At 44.3% G+C, this 17,617-nt stretch overlaps 1 protein-coding gene across 4 annotated transcripts in view; it reads right to left on the reverse strand.

The window, feature by feature from the left end:
* Nucleotides 1-430: 430 nt before the first annotated feature.
* arhgef39 (Rho guanine nucleotide exchange factor (GEF) 39) overlaps nucleotides 431-17,617 on the reverse strand; it is a 29,053-nt gene continuing 11,866 nt past the window's right edge. For 3 of the 4 annotated variants that reach the window (XM_027002224.3, XM_027002222.3, XM_081723904.1), the window contains 7 exons: nucleotides 13,189-13,259; nucleotides 9,693-9,821; nucleotides 6,493-6,722; nucleotides 3,447-3,535; nucleotides 1,803-1,932; nucleotides 1,526-1,650; nucleotides 431-1,434 (listed from right to left, as the gene is read on the reverse strand). In XM_027002224.3, the coding sequence (XP_026858025.1) occupies nucleotides 1,395-1,434; nucleotides 1,526-1,650; nucleotides 1,803-1,932; nucleotides 3,447-3,535; nucleotides 6,493-6,722; nucleotides 9,693-9,821; nucleotides 13,189-13,259 (814 nt within the window). In that variant the 3' untranslated portion in view covers nucleotides 431-1,394. The remainder of the gene's footprint in view (nucleotides 1,435-1,525; nucleotides 1,651-1,802; nucleotides 1,933-3,446; nucleotides 3,536-6,492; nucleotides 6,723-9,692; nucleotides 9,822-13,188; nucleotides 13,260-17,617) is intronic. The other variant, XM_081723905.1, reaches the window with a different exon arrangement.

Here is a 17,617-nt window from a genome sequence, read left to right on the forward strand (position 1 = left end):
GATCAACTATTTTAAAGAATTTATTTATTTTCACCAAACTAAAGAAACACATCAACTATCTCGTACTGGAAGTCGAAATAATTTGTCTCTAAAGTTCTTTTAAGTTTCAACAGCGTCTGACAGGCTCGGGTTATTAAACTGGCCAAGAGATGGCACTGTTGTTCATGTCATTCATCCCAAAACATAAGGCAGTTCTTTCAGTAGTACGATGTTTGTGGACCTGTTTTAAATTATACGAACAGTACTAAACAGTAAAAAATATTTTACACTTTTAAATATTACTTTAAACATATTCCCTTGTGTGCCTCACTGGGTAACTGCCTAACCATTTAAACTTGCTTGATAACATCCTTCACTAGCAAAAAAATTACTTCTGTAAACTGTAATAACCACCAATTAGTCATCACATAAAAGGTCAAGTCTGGGAATTCTCATTACAGGGCATTTTATTGGTTCAGAAGGAAAACTAATCTAATATTGACCAGTTTAACAGATTTCAATCGCAATAATGCACCCACAACAAGGCAGACAATGTGTGACATATTTTAAAAACAGGAGCAACACACAAAATGTTACAAAACATTACAATGATAAAAATAGAGACTGGAAAACACTTTGATTGCTTCAAGACAAATCAGGTGACTGTTGATTTTAATTTGTGTTGATTTTCCAGTATATAATCAGTAATGATGATTTAAACATAATCAATAGCTATGAGCAAAATACCACTTCCACCATTAGTAAGTTAATCCTGTAATCTTATAGGAAATGAATCCTATGAACTTGCTTACATCATATACATTGCAATACAATCTCCATACTTGCACTGTATGATATACCATGAGTTATAAAGAAATGTTAAAGAGGAGTGTATACTATCCTTGATCATAAAAGTGAGACATTAACTGAGTATATGTGATATGTAGATAAATGTTGTGTGTTAGAATTTAAATGTTCTTTAAATTACATTATGGCTTAATGTGTTTGGCACTTGTGTCTCTATGACTGATCACATTTTAGTCAACATCATTATGCATAATGGACATACACCATACACAACAAAAAGAGTTCTGAAAGCGAAGGGTAAATTTTAGCTAGGGTTAATGAACCCACAGCCTACTAGGTTCTTTGGCATTTTGAGAGCACAAAAAAGTATTCAAGCAAAAATATTTCAGAGAAACTCTTAAAAAGACTACAGAGCATGACCTACTGTGTTTCCTTTTAGATAAAATTAGCAGGAACTCAGAGAGTACACACAAATGATGTTGGAATGTCACCAATCCGCCTCGCCTCGCCTCGTCTCAGCAGCAGCACCAGCTCTCTGGGTCTCCAGCCTCAGTCTGGAGTCTCCATCTTGGGCCTCTTGTAAGTGATGTAACAGCTCCAGAATCATCTCAGAGAATGATACAGCTTGAACCTGAGGACTTCTGCAACCTGTGAAACATTCAGCCATCGTTTAACCACAACACGGTTCTCGCAGTGAAAACGCAACTGGGCATCAGACCATGGTGCTCGGAAAGCCTGCCTTGCTGTAGGAGCCTCGGAGAGCTTCATCCTCTTGGAGGCACCATTAGCACTTTCTGCAGCGGGAGGCTGCGAGCTGCAGCTGCTACTGGGTCCCTCGCTGCTCTCAGTCCCTGCTTCCCTCACCTACACGGGCACAACACACCACTGCATGCACGCGTGTCAACTCTCCACAGCGGTAACAGGGAGCATCGCGTGCTTCACGCGGCACGTGTGGTTCAGAATGAAGCATGTGCGCCAAGTCTACACGGCTGCATGTGCGGGTGTGAGACACTTACCATGGGCCTCTTCCGCCTAGCCGCAGGTGGGGAGGCCACCTGCCCGTTCTGGCCGTCTGCAGCTATGCGCAGGGGTGTCCGGAGGAGCTCCTCTCTCCTGTGCACCACTGTGGTTTTCGACTTCAGCTGTCTGCCGGGGTCAACAGACAGAGACAGGCACTTAAAAACAATTATGCTTCATCAGAGCTCATTTAAGCAATCAAGCAAGTTGAATTTTCTCAGCATCTCATTAATTCTGCTGTTAAATATCCCTGTTCAGTTAGTATAAACACACACACACACACACACACACACACACACAGAGAATGGCAGTGTGCATCTATAGAGTGCCAACATTGTTCAGGATGGGCAGGAGTACGTGAGACTGTTTGACCCAAAGCTCTCTATGGCTCCCTTGCAAAGGCTGATCAGCCTACTGTGAGAGATGGGCAGCTGTCGCACGAGGCTGTTACTTAAACTGCATCCACCTTGTTTGTGTCACTTTAACTCATCGATCTGTCAGCAAACACAGTCCATGGGCTGAGGAATGTGGGTAGGGCGTGGGGGATGGTGCTTGCATACTTGTGCGCCACACTCAAGTTTTCAGTTTTAATGCCGACTCTGCCGCAGACCTTTTTTGGGAACTGATCTTAATGAGGACAGACACAGACACAGACACAGACACACACACACACACAAAGTATGTCTTTAACTGCTACATTTTTCTATAGGTTTCATTGCTATCAAACTCTAGGGCTCTTGCTTCAGTGAGCTTGCTTTGAGTCAATAATCCGTGACATTAAGACGACTGGTACGCAATAACTAGAAATAAGCGGAAGGATTGGATTTCTCAACTGCTAGCGATACCAACAACATGACCCTGTATTAATAGCAGAAATCTGATAGCAGCTCATGAAAGGAAGCGATTATATTTGCATTACTGCTCATCACTAGGGGTAGGGATTCTGAAAGGCAACTGCAGCAGTGTGAGCCGGATCAGGAAACAATAGCAGATCATGCAGTCACATTTGTTTGAGCAGAAAGATTCTTGATAATCTTGAGAAATTAACATGATGTAGGATTCCTGGGTTAAGTGCTTTTCCTCAAGGATTACATTTTAATAGAAATTTGTTTATTAAAGCACAAACAGCAGACAAATCAGACATTTACATTTCCATGTAACGCATTGTACATGAACACTCGCTTCACTACACCTCCACAGGCCATTTGATTTTGCTCCCTGCTGCCCCCTCTCTTTCTCCCTCACACACACCTCCCCAGCCACCTCTGACCTTGGTCACCCCAGCGCTGTGCAGCTCAGTGGCTAATTGCGCTCCCATGGGCTTGCGGTTTGGGCATAGAGCCAGTGGTGGAGACTCCTCACTGTGAGGCCTCACACCCTGAGAGTCCCTTCTTCCCTGTCCCTCAGACAGGCCTATAAACTAATTAGCCTCATCACCAGAGCTGGGCTACCTCCCTTGTGAGAAGCTTGCCCCTGCTTCTAACCTCACCATGCCCCGGTCCTTTGAAAGACTGTGACCTGACTTCTGTAAGTATCTCCTGCCATCACTGCTGCTCAGGTTGAGAGAGTTGGAGGGGTAGTGTGCGGCTCACGGTTCATTTAAACTTTAGCGGAGGGAGGAGATGAATGAAGCACGGACGCACCCGATGGCCAGGCAAAGGCTCCGGTACCAGTCATTAATGTTCTCCTGATCACTGGACATGAGGAGGAGCTTGGCTTGTGCGAAGGTCAACTGGAAGACAAAGAAAGTGAAGACTCATGAGAGAAAGACCGTGGTACCAATATAAAGAAAGAAAAAGAGAGACAGAGAGAATGCTGAGACACAGACCACGTCATTTTAAGCTGAGTGTAAAGCAATCTTCTGTCCCCTAGACATATGCTGGCCATTGACCTACTCATTTCTACCACCCCATACATCAGCCAGGGCAGAAAGTGACTTTGCCAAATCTGTGCAGCCCATAGCAGCCTTCAGCTCTTAAAGCCAGTCCATCACTAGAGGGCAGCTCTGAACCACCAACACCGAGCATCCTCCATTGACGCTACTGGTGTCAAACACATGATTGAGTAGACTGCCTATATTAGATGTGTTTTTTTGGTACGTGAACAGAAATCGAGTGGCAGAAAGTGGCAAAAGTCATTTAATTCATTACTGGAAGCAAGAGCACACAAAGCGGCTGATCCTCCGTGCGCTGGGCTTCACATACCACATGCCCTGCCATAACCAAGCAAAACTGTTGCGCCAACCTTCTACCGCAGCCATTGTTCACATGACAATGAAGATGCGACTCCAAACTATGTAAGAAAGTAGGTCATCAAACGGAACAGAGATGGAACAGGTGGAGATAGACACCTTTAAACCAAAGGCACACAGCTGTGCTGCTTGATACGCTCAGATGCCAGTCTGGCAGTGGCGCGTGCTTGAGGAGCTGTCCTCCCGTTCTGTCCCCCTCCCTGCTCCTCTTCCCACCGCTATCAGTCGCCTCATCCAAAGAGTCAACAGTAATTACCATCGCTCATCCACGCTGAGGAGACTTTACCCAGAGATTATGCATGTCAAACAACACAACGGGCACCGTCCAAAGCCCAAACAAAAGGCCTGGGCTTTATCCCCGAATAATTACAACCACAGCCCATTAGAGCGGATTATAATTGGGGGGCCTGGAAAATATTAAATGACCCTTCACATTTACCTGGGGCCATCGGAAGTGAGGAAACGGCGGCAGTTAGTGGTGGCGTATCAATAATCAGTGCTAATCTTTATTACGGTCGGGAACAGAATGCTAACGATGAGAAGAGAGGAGCCGGTCAGGAAGCAGAGGCCCTAATGGATACCTGGTAAAAATAATGGCACTCTCGTTAGATTTTAGGGGGAGGGGTGTTTCTTATTATATATTAAATGGATTAAGATTTCAAATGTGCCATCATCAAAAGTATTATCTAATTACAGAGTTCAGTGAGCGAGGCCTAGGTTTGCGCAGAGCACGATATTAGGCGGCCGCCACTTGGGGGACGGGAGGGCTTGATTTATGCACAAATAGATCCTGCTTCTATTGCCATGCGGTAATTAGGGATTTGTCAGGAAATCTGACCCTCTTAGGTAGAAATTACTTTGTATAATATGAACGGTGGAGCATGGAACCTCCTTGCCGCACATAATTTCACTTGATTATTTATACATCAAAGGGAATCTGCCAAGGATGCAAGATAATATTCGGGGTGGGGGGGGTGTTGCAGATGGATAGAAGCGTGAGAGGAAGATGGAGCCAGGATGAGAGAAAGAGAAAACAGGGGAACGAAAACCTCCAAATACAAACATTCACTCATCTTAACACATGGAGAAGAGGGGAGAGAAAAAAAAATATATATACACAGCGGAAATTTTCATAGTGCGTTTTTTCCCCTGGAATGCCCAGTGCCTCCTTCTTCTACTTCTTTCAAACTTTGCATATAGATTGCCATGGCATTTCCAGCTGTCAAATTTAATTTGGCTTTAATTCTTCATGGCATGGATGAGGAGGGGCCTGAGAGTGCTGACAGTCTTTTCCTCTCTGGCCCAGGTAGGGAGTGTGTGGGGGGCTGCACCAGGGATCAATAATGTGTCCTTATGAGAAATTACGGCTAATGCTATTGCGTATGCATTTGAGCCCTCGGCGGGATAACAAGCTAATGAAATGCCATTTCTTGCCATTAGATAACGCGCGGCACAAGTGGCAGAGATGCAGGCAGTGGGGAGGAGGGAAGAGAGAGAGGAGAGGGGAGAGGTGTCAATGCTTGAGGAAGATGTATTCGCTGCTGGGTGGGAAGAGATGGCTCGCCGGCCTAATCTGACGGAGTGGTGCGAGTCCCTTCTCTTTCGCTTTCGGAACAGCTGCCTAAGCCATCCATAAGCGAGCTCTAAGTGAGGCCTGAACCATACAGCACAGTTGGGCTGGGCTTGTCATGTGCCTTCTTGACATAACAGAGGCTGAAGTGACTATACATAGCAAGATAAACAGACAGTCATCTCCAGATTTACTTTACAATCATTTTGATGATGAACACAAAAAAAACAAACAAATAATATTAGTAATAAACTTTATCCAGAACCTAAAAATGAAATGCAGTGATTTTGTAAAGCTTGCCAAGGGACATGGATCAAAATGGGGGTAAAGCACACTGGATCAGCATGGTTAGGTTCAAACTTGGCTGAACGCGTTCAGTGAACTCGTTTGGCCACGCATGCAGGGATGGTGAGCCCACTCGGCTGAACGTTTCATGACATCATGGAGATTATTTAGATGCCACTCAGTGGCAACAGAGGCCTGGAAAAGGATCAAATAGAGGAGACATATTTAAACTTGAGCCCTTATGAGGAACCAGAACAATGAGTGTGAGAAGAATGAGGATTCATGTAACATTTTCACCAACTTGGGGATTAAATCTGTCTAAAAACAATTCATCTTTTAACCCCAAGCCTGTGAAATCAATTCACATGATAGAGAGAGTCTGAAAGGATGGTAAAAACATAGGTATTAGAGATTGAATTGAGAAACATTTCTTTCTTCTGAATATATGCAGAACATGACCCTGATCTTAGAACACCTGCTACTTTGAGATAAAAAAAGCCATCAAGGAATCAACTGGGCAAACAGCTACTCACTGTACTGTATTTATGTTCATGCTACAGTGCTGCAGTGGTGTCACACTCACACTAATGAGGCCTCCCTGGCTCTTGGTGTGGCCGAATACTTTGTCTACAGTGCATTCTCTGAGCGGGTAGACCCGCTGGCAGGTGAACTTGTTGCCGTTGGTCGGGTGTATGGAGCTGCACAGCTTGGCCTGGACCAAAATGTCTGAGAAGAGGAAGAACATCTTGGGCTTGGCCTCTGTGCCTTTAGAGGGCACCATCTTCAGGCAACCTTCTCGAATATACCACCGACCTGGGGGGGAGGGAGAAAGAGTGAGAGTGAGAGAGAGAGAGAGAGAGAGAGGATTGATTTCCCTAATGTCATCACCTGGATTCCTCATTAATGTTAGTATTGACTCTTACAAAATTTACATCCAACATACAGTTTGAGATGAATGCAATGGTGGGTGTTTATGAAGCCTGACAGAGGAGAATACTAGAGGCAGCCCCTGTACAATTTCCCCTCTGACTGACTGGCAGGTATATGACGGCTACTAAATTAGATGCTGACATTTGGAGAGATAAGATGAAATTTCAGTCTTGCCACTGGTTCCTTAATTGCCCTGGTGCACCCTGTGATTGCACCTCCAGCGACAGGCACTGCACAGGGTTCAAAATGGACACTCTGAGCAAAAGACAAGCTTTCTATGATTAGCAGAGGGGCCAAGCAGAGGTCAAATTGCTTTTAAAATGCCACAGGTTTAATATATGATGAGAGGATGTGGCGTACAATACTCCCAGGTGGCATGTGCAGATTGGATTTGATGGCTTTGGCAAATTGGTTAAATCCATTTAACTGGGCAAACTGCACTGGCTTCACGGTGAACAACAGCTTTTGGATCAGAACCGCATCCCTGATCACAGACTTAAGGCTAACACCATGGAGAGGGGATTCCAACAGGAAAGACACTACAAATGACAGAATTTGCTGAATAATGGAGCATATGGGTACAGGTGCATCTTCTTTTCTCCATACATCATGCACTAAAGAGCACCAAAACACTCTTCAGTCCTTCAGACGCTCATAGCCTCTTTCCCGCACCCCGTTTCTCCACGCTTCGGACTGACGCATGCGAGAAGGTTCCTTCTGACTTATCAAGAGAATCCAGCTCAAAGAGCAGGAACTTCATTCTCCCCTCTCCATGTCATTCGCTTTCAACTTGCCCTGTCAAAGAGCACCTCTGCCTGGCTACAAAAGCCCAGCAGAGTTCTGGGTGCTAAAGGTTGCACTACAAAGGCAGAGGGTGTCCTACTGATGTGACCGGGCCAAAGAATGGGAGGCACATGAAAGTGAGACTCTGTACATGGGGGAGGGAGGAACAGATGACACTGGGTATGATCATTGTTAATTTGAAGAGGGACTTTGCTTGATAGGTTATGCTTTCATGTCAGGAATCTACAAAGCCTTCAAGTAAAGGCTTTTCAAAGCACACGAGCCCAGTCCTGACATGCACTAAAATTCTTCCTGCTTTTTATTATTATTATTATTATATATATATATATATATATATATATATATATATATATATATATATATATATATATATATATACACACATACACACACACACACACACACACACACACACACACCTCTCAAGTAATAGCATACCAACCAGCCAACATAATGGTACACATCCTAATGCAGAAAACAGCAGTAGCAGTCCCAAGTGATGGAAACATCCAAATCCAAAGGAATATGAAATATTTAAAAAATATAAGGAACTATATAGAGAAAATGTTGAAGGTTAACACCAAATTTGTGTCAGTGATGTTAGGGGCACTTTAGGTCGTGACCCCTAAGCTGGAGCAGTGGCCCGAACAGATCCCAGGAATGATAACATCAACCTTAGTTTAGTATAAGAGCACAATCATACAACAGCAAAAACACTGCAATGCACCCTCAAACTCCCAGAGGCCCAAGTGTGAGGAGGGAAAAGAGAGAGAGGGGAAAAAAACGTGTGTGTGTGTGTGTGTGTGTGTGTGTGAGAATAAACACACATGCACACACGCTGGAAAGACATCAGGTATCTTTTATGAGAGGCAGGGTTGTGGAAGAGAACTAGCTAATCAATGATCTGTTTTCTTACTGTTCTTTTTCAATGTGGGAAGCCAGGGTAGAGTGTGGGTAGAGTGAGGGGTGGGTGGGGGTTGGGTGGGGCCCGTGGATGCCAGTTGTGGCGGCAGAGGCCCCGCTCTGGGCTCCCAGGAAACAGCCAGACAGTCTGGCGCATCAATGTCCCATTGATTCAGGCTTCGTGTCTGAGACTCGCTCACCCCTTATCTGCTCGCTCGCCACTTAATATCGCTGAGGGGCTCCGATGCCTCTCGCAGAGCATCCGCCTCTCTTAGCCACATTAGAGCAAATGACGGCGAGGGGTGGTGGTGGTGGTGGTGGGGGGGGGGGCGTGGCGCACCAGGGCAGGCACGTACGTGTCTGTGTTGGCTCTCAGAAGTCAGTAGAATGAGTGAGCAAAAGGTGAAAGAAAGGAGCCTTATTGGACAGGAGCAGGGAGCTCAGGAGACGTCTGGAGGCCTGAAAAACTGGCGCAAGAGGGAGGGTGCCCTGCACTTCCTATGACCGGCTCGGCGTGAAACGAGATCGAGGCTTGTTGGGTATTCATCACCAGCCTCGAACCACCTTTGTGCACGCACACGTACACCCTTGCTCACACGCCCTCCCTCTCCAGCTTCCAGCTTGCTTTTCATCTGCCGGTCGACGAGATGAGGAGAAGCGCTAATTGGTCCTGGGGGAGATTGGCAGGCCAAGGCATACACGACAAGGCCCTCTCATTCTCCCTCTCCCTCTTTTTCACCCTCCTTCTCTAGCAGTCTCTCATTTGTTCCACATGGGCATTCTCCCCTGGGACAAACAACAGGGAAGAAAGGACCTCCAATCCACAAGCAGCGAAAGAGAAGAAAAATGGCGAGGACTAACGAAGGGCACTCTCCACCTTTCCAATTATCAACAAGAACTTGTGAGCTTATCAATAGTTTCATTTAATTCTCTTCTCAGGGATTGGGCTTTTGCCATGCCAAGGTAAGCTTGTCTCACCTCCGCTGATTACAGAGAGACGGACATGTTTGAAACGGGTTGCAAGTTTCAACTTAACCTCCACCCCTTATTTGCGTCCCCCCCTCTCCGTGATGCAGAGATGGAGGAGAAAGTGAGAGCGACAGAGAGCGGGGCAGATGAAAGGAATAGCAGATCACAGGCGCCGACCTGGAGCCAGCAGCCTGGTCGTTCGGCCCTTGAGCAGCTTCTGAACGCGCCGCAGCTGTAGGTGATTCTCGTGGCTGCGGGCGTTGTCCTGGATCCGCTGGGCCACCTCCGAGACAGCTGCCACCGCACCTGCAGTGCCGCGACGCGGCAAGGACAGAACACGCGCTCACACCGCTGCACAAACACTGGACACATGCAGGTATAGAGGCTCACAGGGAAGCGTTTAGCTTCATGGACATCGTGAAATAAAGCCATTGTAGCCTGAACGTATTCAGTGACAATTTCTGTTGTTTTGCCTGTGTACTCCAGAATGATGGATTTAATTAAAACAATGTCTATGGAATTAAGTGACTACAATAAGCTTTAATTTAAGGGTATGAATGTCTATCTTGCTTTAATCAGTCCTTTTTATTCAGAGTGATACCATTTTAGGGGACAGATATGCTGCTTGGTTTTGACTTGACAATGATGTTATTGCATCAATAGTTTTTGCCCAAGTGAGCTAACCAAAGGTCTAAAGTTGATTATTTAGATGTGGCATTTTCATTCGGGGTCTCTTGCTGCTCATCTCCACAGAGTATGTGTTTCACCTACTGAAGTAAAACTCAAAGCAAAAAAAACACTCTGAAATAGGAACCAAAAATCGCTGGATTTCAGGCCTGGCAGAGGATCTCCAGGGAAGATCCCAGCATCTGCTGATGTCCATGAGCAACAGACCCCAGGCAGTCAGGGACAGCAAAGGAGTTCTTAAACAAGAAACAAACATGATTTTATTTAAAGTTATGTTAATATGTCCAATTATTTCTGCCCTCCTGGGGCACTATGTATAAAAAGGGTTGTGGTTCCTATATGATTCTTCCAGTATACTTTAACCTTATAGTCAAGTTTCATTTCAAATAAACTGTGCTGGAGCAAAAAAGGCAAAACAGCAAAAATTGTGGCACTACTAATACGCTTAAACACGTCATCATTTACTAAAAACCTGGCTAGACAAATCAAATTAAAGAAATCTCATCTTGATCTTAAATAAAAATTTGTATTAAGTTTCAGTAAAGCACTGTACAGTATACCTTTTACAATGTATCTGCATGATCTTGCAAGAGTAAGCGTTGTTTAAGGTTTAATTTGACACTGAGCATCCAATGATGAGCAGCCAATGATGAAAATTAATGTGGAGCCACTTGGAATTGTTCAATACAGCAATTTTTGGTGAGGCGCAATGATTTCACACGTGCACACACTAAGATGCATTGTGCACACATTTAACTACGCACAGCCTTTGCAAGTTTGTTTTAGCGACTCCTCACCAAGTTTGATTTCGCCATCAACCCCCTAGAGACAGATGACCCAGCGAGCGCGAATTAACACATTCTGACTCTGCTGATTGGATCTGCCGCTGTGGGGTGTGTGTATATGTCTGTGTCTTCCTTAATTAGGCCAAACCGTACAGCCTGCTACAGGCTGTTATTCCACCTTTAAAAGGCACAAGGCCATGGACAAGACCAGGAACACTTTGTTTGATGGCAATTAACTCTTACTACAGTTGAGCAAAATATGAGAATCAATTAATCATTAATTTGAAAATCTATGTGATCTCCTGAAGATCCAGAGAACTTATTTGTACACTTTACTCCTCAACAATTCTTAAAATGGTGTGAATATTGTTCATGAAGTTTACCAAGTTGTTCATTTGCATGAGCCAACTATGTTGGGGGGGAAAAACTGGTGTAACCGAACAATAGCAAGGCTAAGTTTTCTGTGCACCAAATAAACTCTCAGTTGCGAAACATGGAAGCTGTAATCAAACGATTTGGCCAATTACTGCGCACCGAGCACATTTTCAGGCACAGACATTAACGCAGTTGAAAACAACAAGAAACAGATGGATACTAATTTTAAAACTCCACTCCTTGGTCTAGTAGCCGAGGCAGCAGCAACTTGCAACATGGAGCTTCGGGCAGTTTCTCCATAATAAAATAATCGTAGCCTAATTGGGTTGCTTATCTTCAGAACAATTACGCCAGAAACCAGAGACGGTATGTGTTTGCGCCCTTCAGAGCGTCTCCTCGGCCCCTTGCTCTTAAGAAAACCTGCTCCATAATTGTGTTTCAATAGAGCCGTGTCTGACGCATTAATAATACCATTAATAAAACCATCTCATTTCACATTCCATGGACACTTTCTCCCAATCCGTTTCCCCCGCTATATGATCCACTGAGTATGTTTAAACAGTACTTGGTTGTTGGAGCCCCTTCAGTGTTTACTTGATTTTTATTTATTTATTTATATTTATTAACCATTTAAGGTTTCGAAGTGGTCACGCGGGGGAAGTTGCGATGGTGGTTATCATTCAGAAATGAGCGTCGAGATGCACATGCTTTCATATACAACCAATGAGGAGCATGAAGTGTAGCAATTACCACAATTAAAGCAAGGCCTTTCCACATGAAACACTGGGGGCGTAGAGTTTGGAGAGCGAGATAGAAGCATCTCCACAACAAGGAGAACTTGAAAACAACAGAGCCGACCGCGACTTCTCACGGCTGGGTTTTTTAATCAGATACAGCATGATTTGTCTACGGGTTGTTTTTAAATAATTCCCTTTACAAGGTACCCATACTGGGTGCGCAACGCCCCCCCTGCCCCCATAAAAAAAAAAAAAAAAAAGGAGTGGTCCTAATGAGAAGGGGAAGAACTGGCAGAGAGGCAAATTTGGCTATGTACCTTCATCTTAGAATCAGGGGCTGTTTTAATCTGTAAGCAAAAGCAGCACGCAACCAATGGGATTTTAATTGATACACATAAATAATTCCTTGTGTACACTACCGCTTAAGTCGGATTTGCTGTTTATTTGACGATAGAAATTTGTCATTATCGAGGCTTCTGTTGACGTTGGAGATGTTATTTATTTATATTTCACATGCTTGATATCCTCTGATCTGGTCCCAATTAATTATGTCAAAATCCACATGGGGAATTTAGACTCACGTTAAGCTTCGCCGTACTTTCATCCTCGGTGAGCGGAGCAGCGCTGTGACAATAATACCAAATAAGCGATGAAAGGAAAGCCCAAAGCTGCTCCGTTTGTCACGCGAACAAAGACGAGGGAAAGTCTGCTCCATAGCCAGTGCAAAAACTTCTTCAGACACAGATTCGTGTGGTTGTGCCACAGCACGCACCACTTTCGGCACCTTCTTCCCCCCACCTTTAAAGGGCCGAGCTTGCTTACTGGTGAAAAGCACCCTGAGATCATAACAATGCTGAGTGATCTTTCTGAGGTTCATCTGAAGCTGTCAAACTAGAATGGATGGCAAATTTGACAAGTGTGCATAATAAGTGTAGTGTTGGATGAGTGTTTCTGTGGCTTGATATAGAGCTTGAAAATAAAGAGATGAAAAAAAAATCTAGGTTGGCTGAAGCCATCAGCCATTTTGTTACTAAGAGCTAACAGGATAAGAGAGTGTTTGTGGAGCTGCGAGACAGCAGAAGCTCTTACTTGAAAGCTGTTGGAACTCTGGGTTGTCTGGACTAGTGTTCTCTGTCAAGTCCCTCAAAAAATGCTTGTACCTAGGGAGGGAAAAAATCCACATATAAACAATTTTAAAACAGCAGCTTATCGCAACATGTCTAAAAATACATCCTTACAACAGAAGAGGGATAGATGGAGGCAGCAAAGTAGGGGTGAAGAGGTTGGACAGGTGTCGTCTGCTCATCATGGGGTTATTCGCAACAAGAGATCTCTGGGTCACAAAAACAAATGTTTTGGTTTTTGAAGATAAATTGAAGAGCTATTCGACTGATGCTAGTGAATGTTTGGCTCAGATGTGCTGCTTCACTGCTACAAAGTGATACAGAGACCAAAGTGAGGCAGAACCCCACTTTGCACCATCATACAGCTATAGTTGACAGGGAGAAAACCAGTGAGGACAGGAGAGAAAACAGACAGACAGAGAGCAACAGCAAGGCAAATCATATTTCCTGTCACCTATACCACATAAACAAGTGAATGAATTTGATGGGGTCAAGCTCCACACATTAAGGAAAAATTAAATATTGATTATTGCACCATCATCATCCTGTCTGAAGAAAAGGATATTAATATCTGGCCAAATCAAGGGCCCCATTAAGGAAATTACCCCCATCCACAAGATAAGAGCAAACTGAGAGGGAAGGAATTTTATTTATTTATTGGGGGTAGAAGTAGTATTCTTTTGCTGTTTGAATGGCTGAGACAAAGACATTGAGCCTTAATACTGGAGATTATAGCTCACTTAAATAGAAGTCTAGCATCTGAAGACATCAAAGACATCCCTTGAATGAGATGGCACTTAGAAAAGTTTGGCTCTCTGGCAACGTCAGCACTGACGGTTAGATTCTCCACAGGTTTTCGCACTTTGATTTTCAAGAAATTTCAACCATACTGAACTGGGTATTCAGCAGTGGAGATGTACTTTCTTCAGAACAGGGCTCACAGAAGTACATGCTAACAGTATCTATGCTAAAACATTTCACAATAAATGCTCAACTGTCCATTCCAATCATGAATTTATAAAAACCTAATACAAAATAAATATGATCCAGTTACAGGCATTCCATCAACCTGCCATCAGCAGATAATGCTTTACTGCTCCTTCCCCTGTACAGCACTCCTTGGTGAGTCATGCAGCTAATCCCTCCAGGGCTGAAAATGTGGATCTTAAATGCTCCTGTTCCAAGAACGCCTGCGTGAAGTTGCCGAACAGGGCCCTTTTCACCTGGAGGACGATAGCGGGGGAGGAAGGGTGTACGGCCGGGGCCCACTGCTCCCTCCGGCCATGTCGGGTGATGTAAACAACAATGGCAGGCGCCACGAAGCCATGTCACCCCATCAATCTGGGAGGACTTAAAAAAACAAAGCAAAAAAAAAAAAAAAAAAAAAAAAAAAAAAAAAACACACTGCACTTTTAAATTCCACTTCTGAAGAGCAGCTTTACAAGCCTGAGACATCAAGATTTTGATGAGAATGAGAGAGTGCTTCTGTCATAAGGCCCTCAAATTCTGACTCACCTTTTGTCACTCCCTGTCGCTGTCTTGGAGCAGGGAGTTGAGATGATACAGCCTGCCTACAGTTGCCTGTTCAAGTCAGGAGTGCATGATGGGTATTTATCCACAAGAGTGACTTGGGATGTCAGTGCAAAGCTTCCCACTTTAAAAGCTGGAGGAGGAAAATCCCACACTGTGCACGCTCATTTATTGAGGTATTAATTCATGATTACGTACTCTGTAGATTTGCTCCCCTGCTTTTTAAAAAAGCTTCGCAGCATTCTGCCTAGATTGCCAAGCCCCTTGCCTAGAATCTGAAAAACAGATTATTTTTAAAAAAAAGAAAGAAAAATGAAAAAGAGGAAACACAGATGCGTGTGACATCTGTTAAGAAGCTGTGAAACACCTCCCAAGTGAGCTGAACTAGAGCAGCTGCTTACACAGACATCGCCTATCTGCATGTTCCACACATAGATTACCACGTTCTGCTCATGTGAGAAGTTCTCGCCCATACCAATTCCAAAGCCACTTGCTTCAAAACTTTCCTAGGGAGAACCCTTGTGTGTGAAGGTAGAGAGAGGGGCATCAGGATTCCAGGTTAATACGGCTCTGAAGGGTAACCTGAGATAGACACAAGTAAGTGTCAGGAATTTATAGCCTAAGCAAGGACTGTCTTTTTCTGAACTACTGAAAAGCCAATAAGGGAGCTACCGCTCCGTGACAGTGAGCTGGATGTCCATCGGTGAGGGGGCACAAGAGGTCATCCGCAAGGAGAAGACCTCTGTTGCCGTTTGAAAAGTAGTTTTGCTAAGCAGTCACTCTCTTAATCTATCTATTCATGGGGCGCGCTGACCTTGGAGCGCATTGACAACTGACATTGATTTCCACTGCGAGTCAGTCAGTCACTCTCTCTCTCTCTCTCTCTCTCTCTCTCTCTCTCTCTCTCTCTCTCCATGAGGTCAAGACTCCAGTCCCCAACTGTTTGCAGTATGTGGTGGCCTGAGCAGATGTGCAGATGCCCAGGTGGCTTATAACGGCGTGTGTGAAGATGCCTCTGTCTGCACTCTTCATCCCAGCTACAGCAGGAGACATGGAGGGGATGTGCTGACAAGCAGGAGCCCGAGAAAAAAATTGATGTACGTTGTCCGACGCCATACCCAAACTTCACTATACTTGCGCCGAGCCTTGCGCAATGTTCTTCCTAGCATGATTCCTTCACGGTAGATTATTAAGACAACAAAATGCAGAACAAATCCTTCCACAGGCCTAAAAACAGTCGAAATGAAGCTGAACAGAACACGCGAGCCTTTCTGAAGGCACGGGGTAGGGAGGAGTGAAGAATGCTGTAGTACTCATTAGGAATCAAAGGCAAACCAAACAAGACCCAATTAAGCCTTCGTCTATTAAGAGGACTTAAACAAGAGAAATGATCTTACTTCTTTTTCTGCTTGTCTCATGTTGTAGTAACAAACACATTACAGGCATTATCAGCCATGAATGCCCTTATTAGGACTGGGAAATGGGGGTGGTGGCGCAGCAGAGGAAATCTAATTAAAGAACTAGTAACAAAAAAGAGAACAGCCTAATGAGCATTATTAAAGCACATGCCAAATAATGTAGATGGAACTTGCTCGTTTAGCCACCCTGTCCCGCTCATTAGCACCAAAGCAAAGAGAAGATAACGAGACAATAACATAATCGGAGCCATATTCATAACAGTACAGATATTCTAATGAAGTGGCTCACCATGCTGGAAAGCACGGCTGGCCTACTTACCGCCGCAGACACCCCACCACACTAACGCCTTTGTAATATGCAGATGAAGAGAGCTTCATGTTTTTATTCCCCCTCATCTTCTCGCCCGCCCCGCCGCCTTGGCCCCCAGCAGACATGGGTCATCCTGTACTTACACACACGTCAGTGCAGGAGAAGAGAGGGGAAATATCTGTCTAATTATTTTTCTTTAAATACGTGAATTAAGGATTAAAATTCCTAATTAAGAGACAACAGAAACTGTCAGGCTCCTGCATGGGTTATTGAGCACGGCACAGGCGGCGGCTCAATTATTCCGTTTTATTAACTTCCTGCGTATGAGCCTAACATTTCCAGGCAGGCAAAGATGGAGGGGGCTCTCAGAGAACTTCCGCAATTAAATGGTCATCGGAAACCGAAACAGAACACGATCGGTCTGACTTGAAAAGGAAAAATTGTGCGTGACAGTTTGGCCTTGTCAGTTCATTGGACGTGGCCTCTGCGACCTCTACACAACACTCAAATTATTTTTTTTTAAAGTAATATTTTAAGCCTTAGGTAAATACAAATCCACAATATCCCCTTAAACTTTCAATAATGTCTATTGTCAATGTTTACAAAGGATGTTATAAAAAACAACAGGAACATGGAGAGCTAGAATAACCACACGCCTATGACTCACATCCCAGTTTATCAAGAAAATTACCAAAAAAAAAAAAGAAAAAAAAAAAAGAAAAAAAAAAAAGAGTAAGGAATAATCCAAATAGATTGTTCGATTGCTTCCAAGAATTTTAATAAATCCTCTTTCAAGAGCCAGTCGTTATGGTAAGAAATGGCTACCTGAGGCAAACATATCAAGGTCAAGGAGATGAAGGTAATGTTACAGAGCATATAGGGGATCAATAGCAGTGGCAAGCATGAATGAATGATATACAAAGCTCTTTAATGAGACTACAGACTCCAGACCAGTCCATTGTAGCACTGCTCCTGAACATGCTGAGTTTAATCAGCCTGGCAGAACCTCACACTCCCCCATTTGCAGATGTCAAAAGAAGTGGACGGTCAAGGTCATCCTAGGCCTCGCCAAGTAGCGCCTATGGACTAATACCAGGCCATTATCCGTCAGCTCAGCTCGTATAAAACAGTGACCA

This window comes from Electrophorus electricus, chromosome 11, assembly GCF_041902795.1.
Source record: "Electrophorus electricus isolate QZ-2024a chromosome 11, ASM4190279v1, whole genome shotgun sequence".
Classification (NCBI taxonomy): Eukaryota; Metazoa; Chordata; class Actinopteri; order Gymnotiformes; family Gymnotidae; genus Electrophorus; species Electrophorus electricus.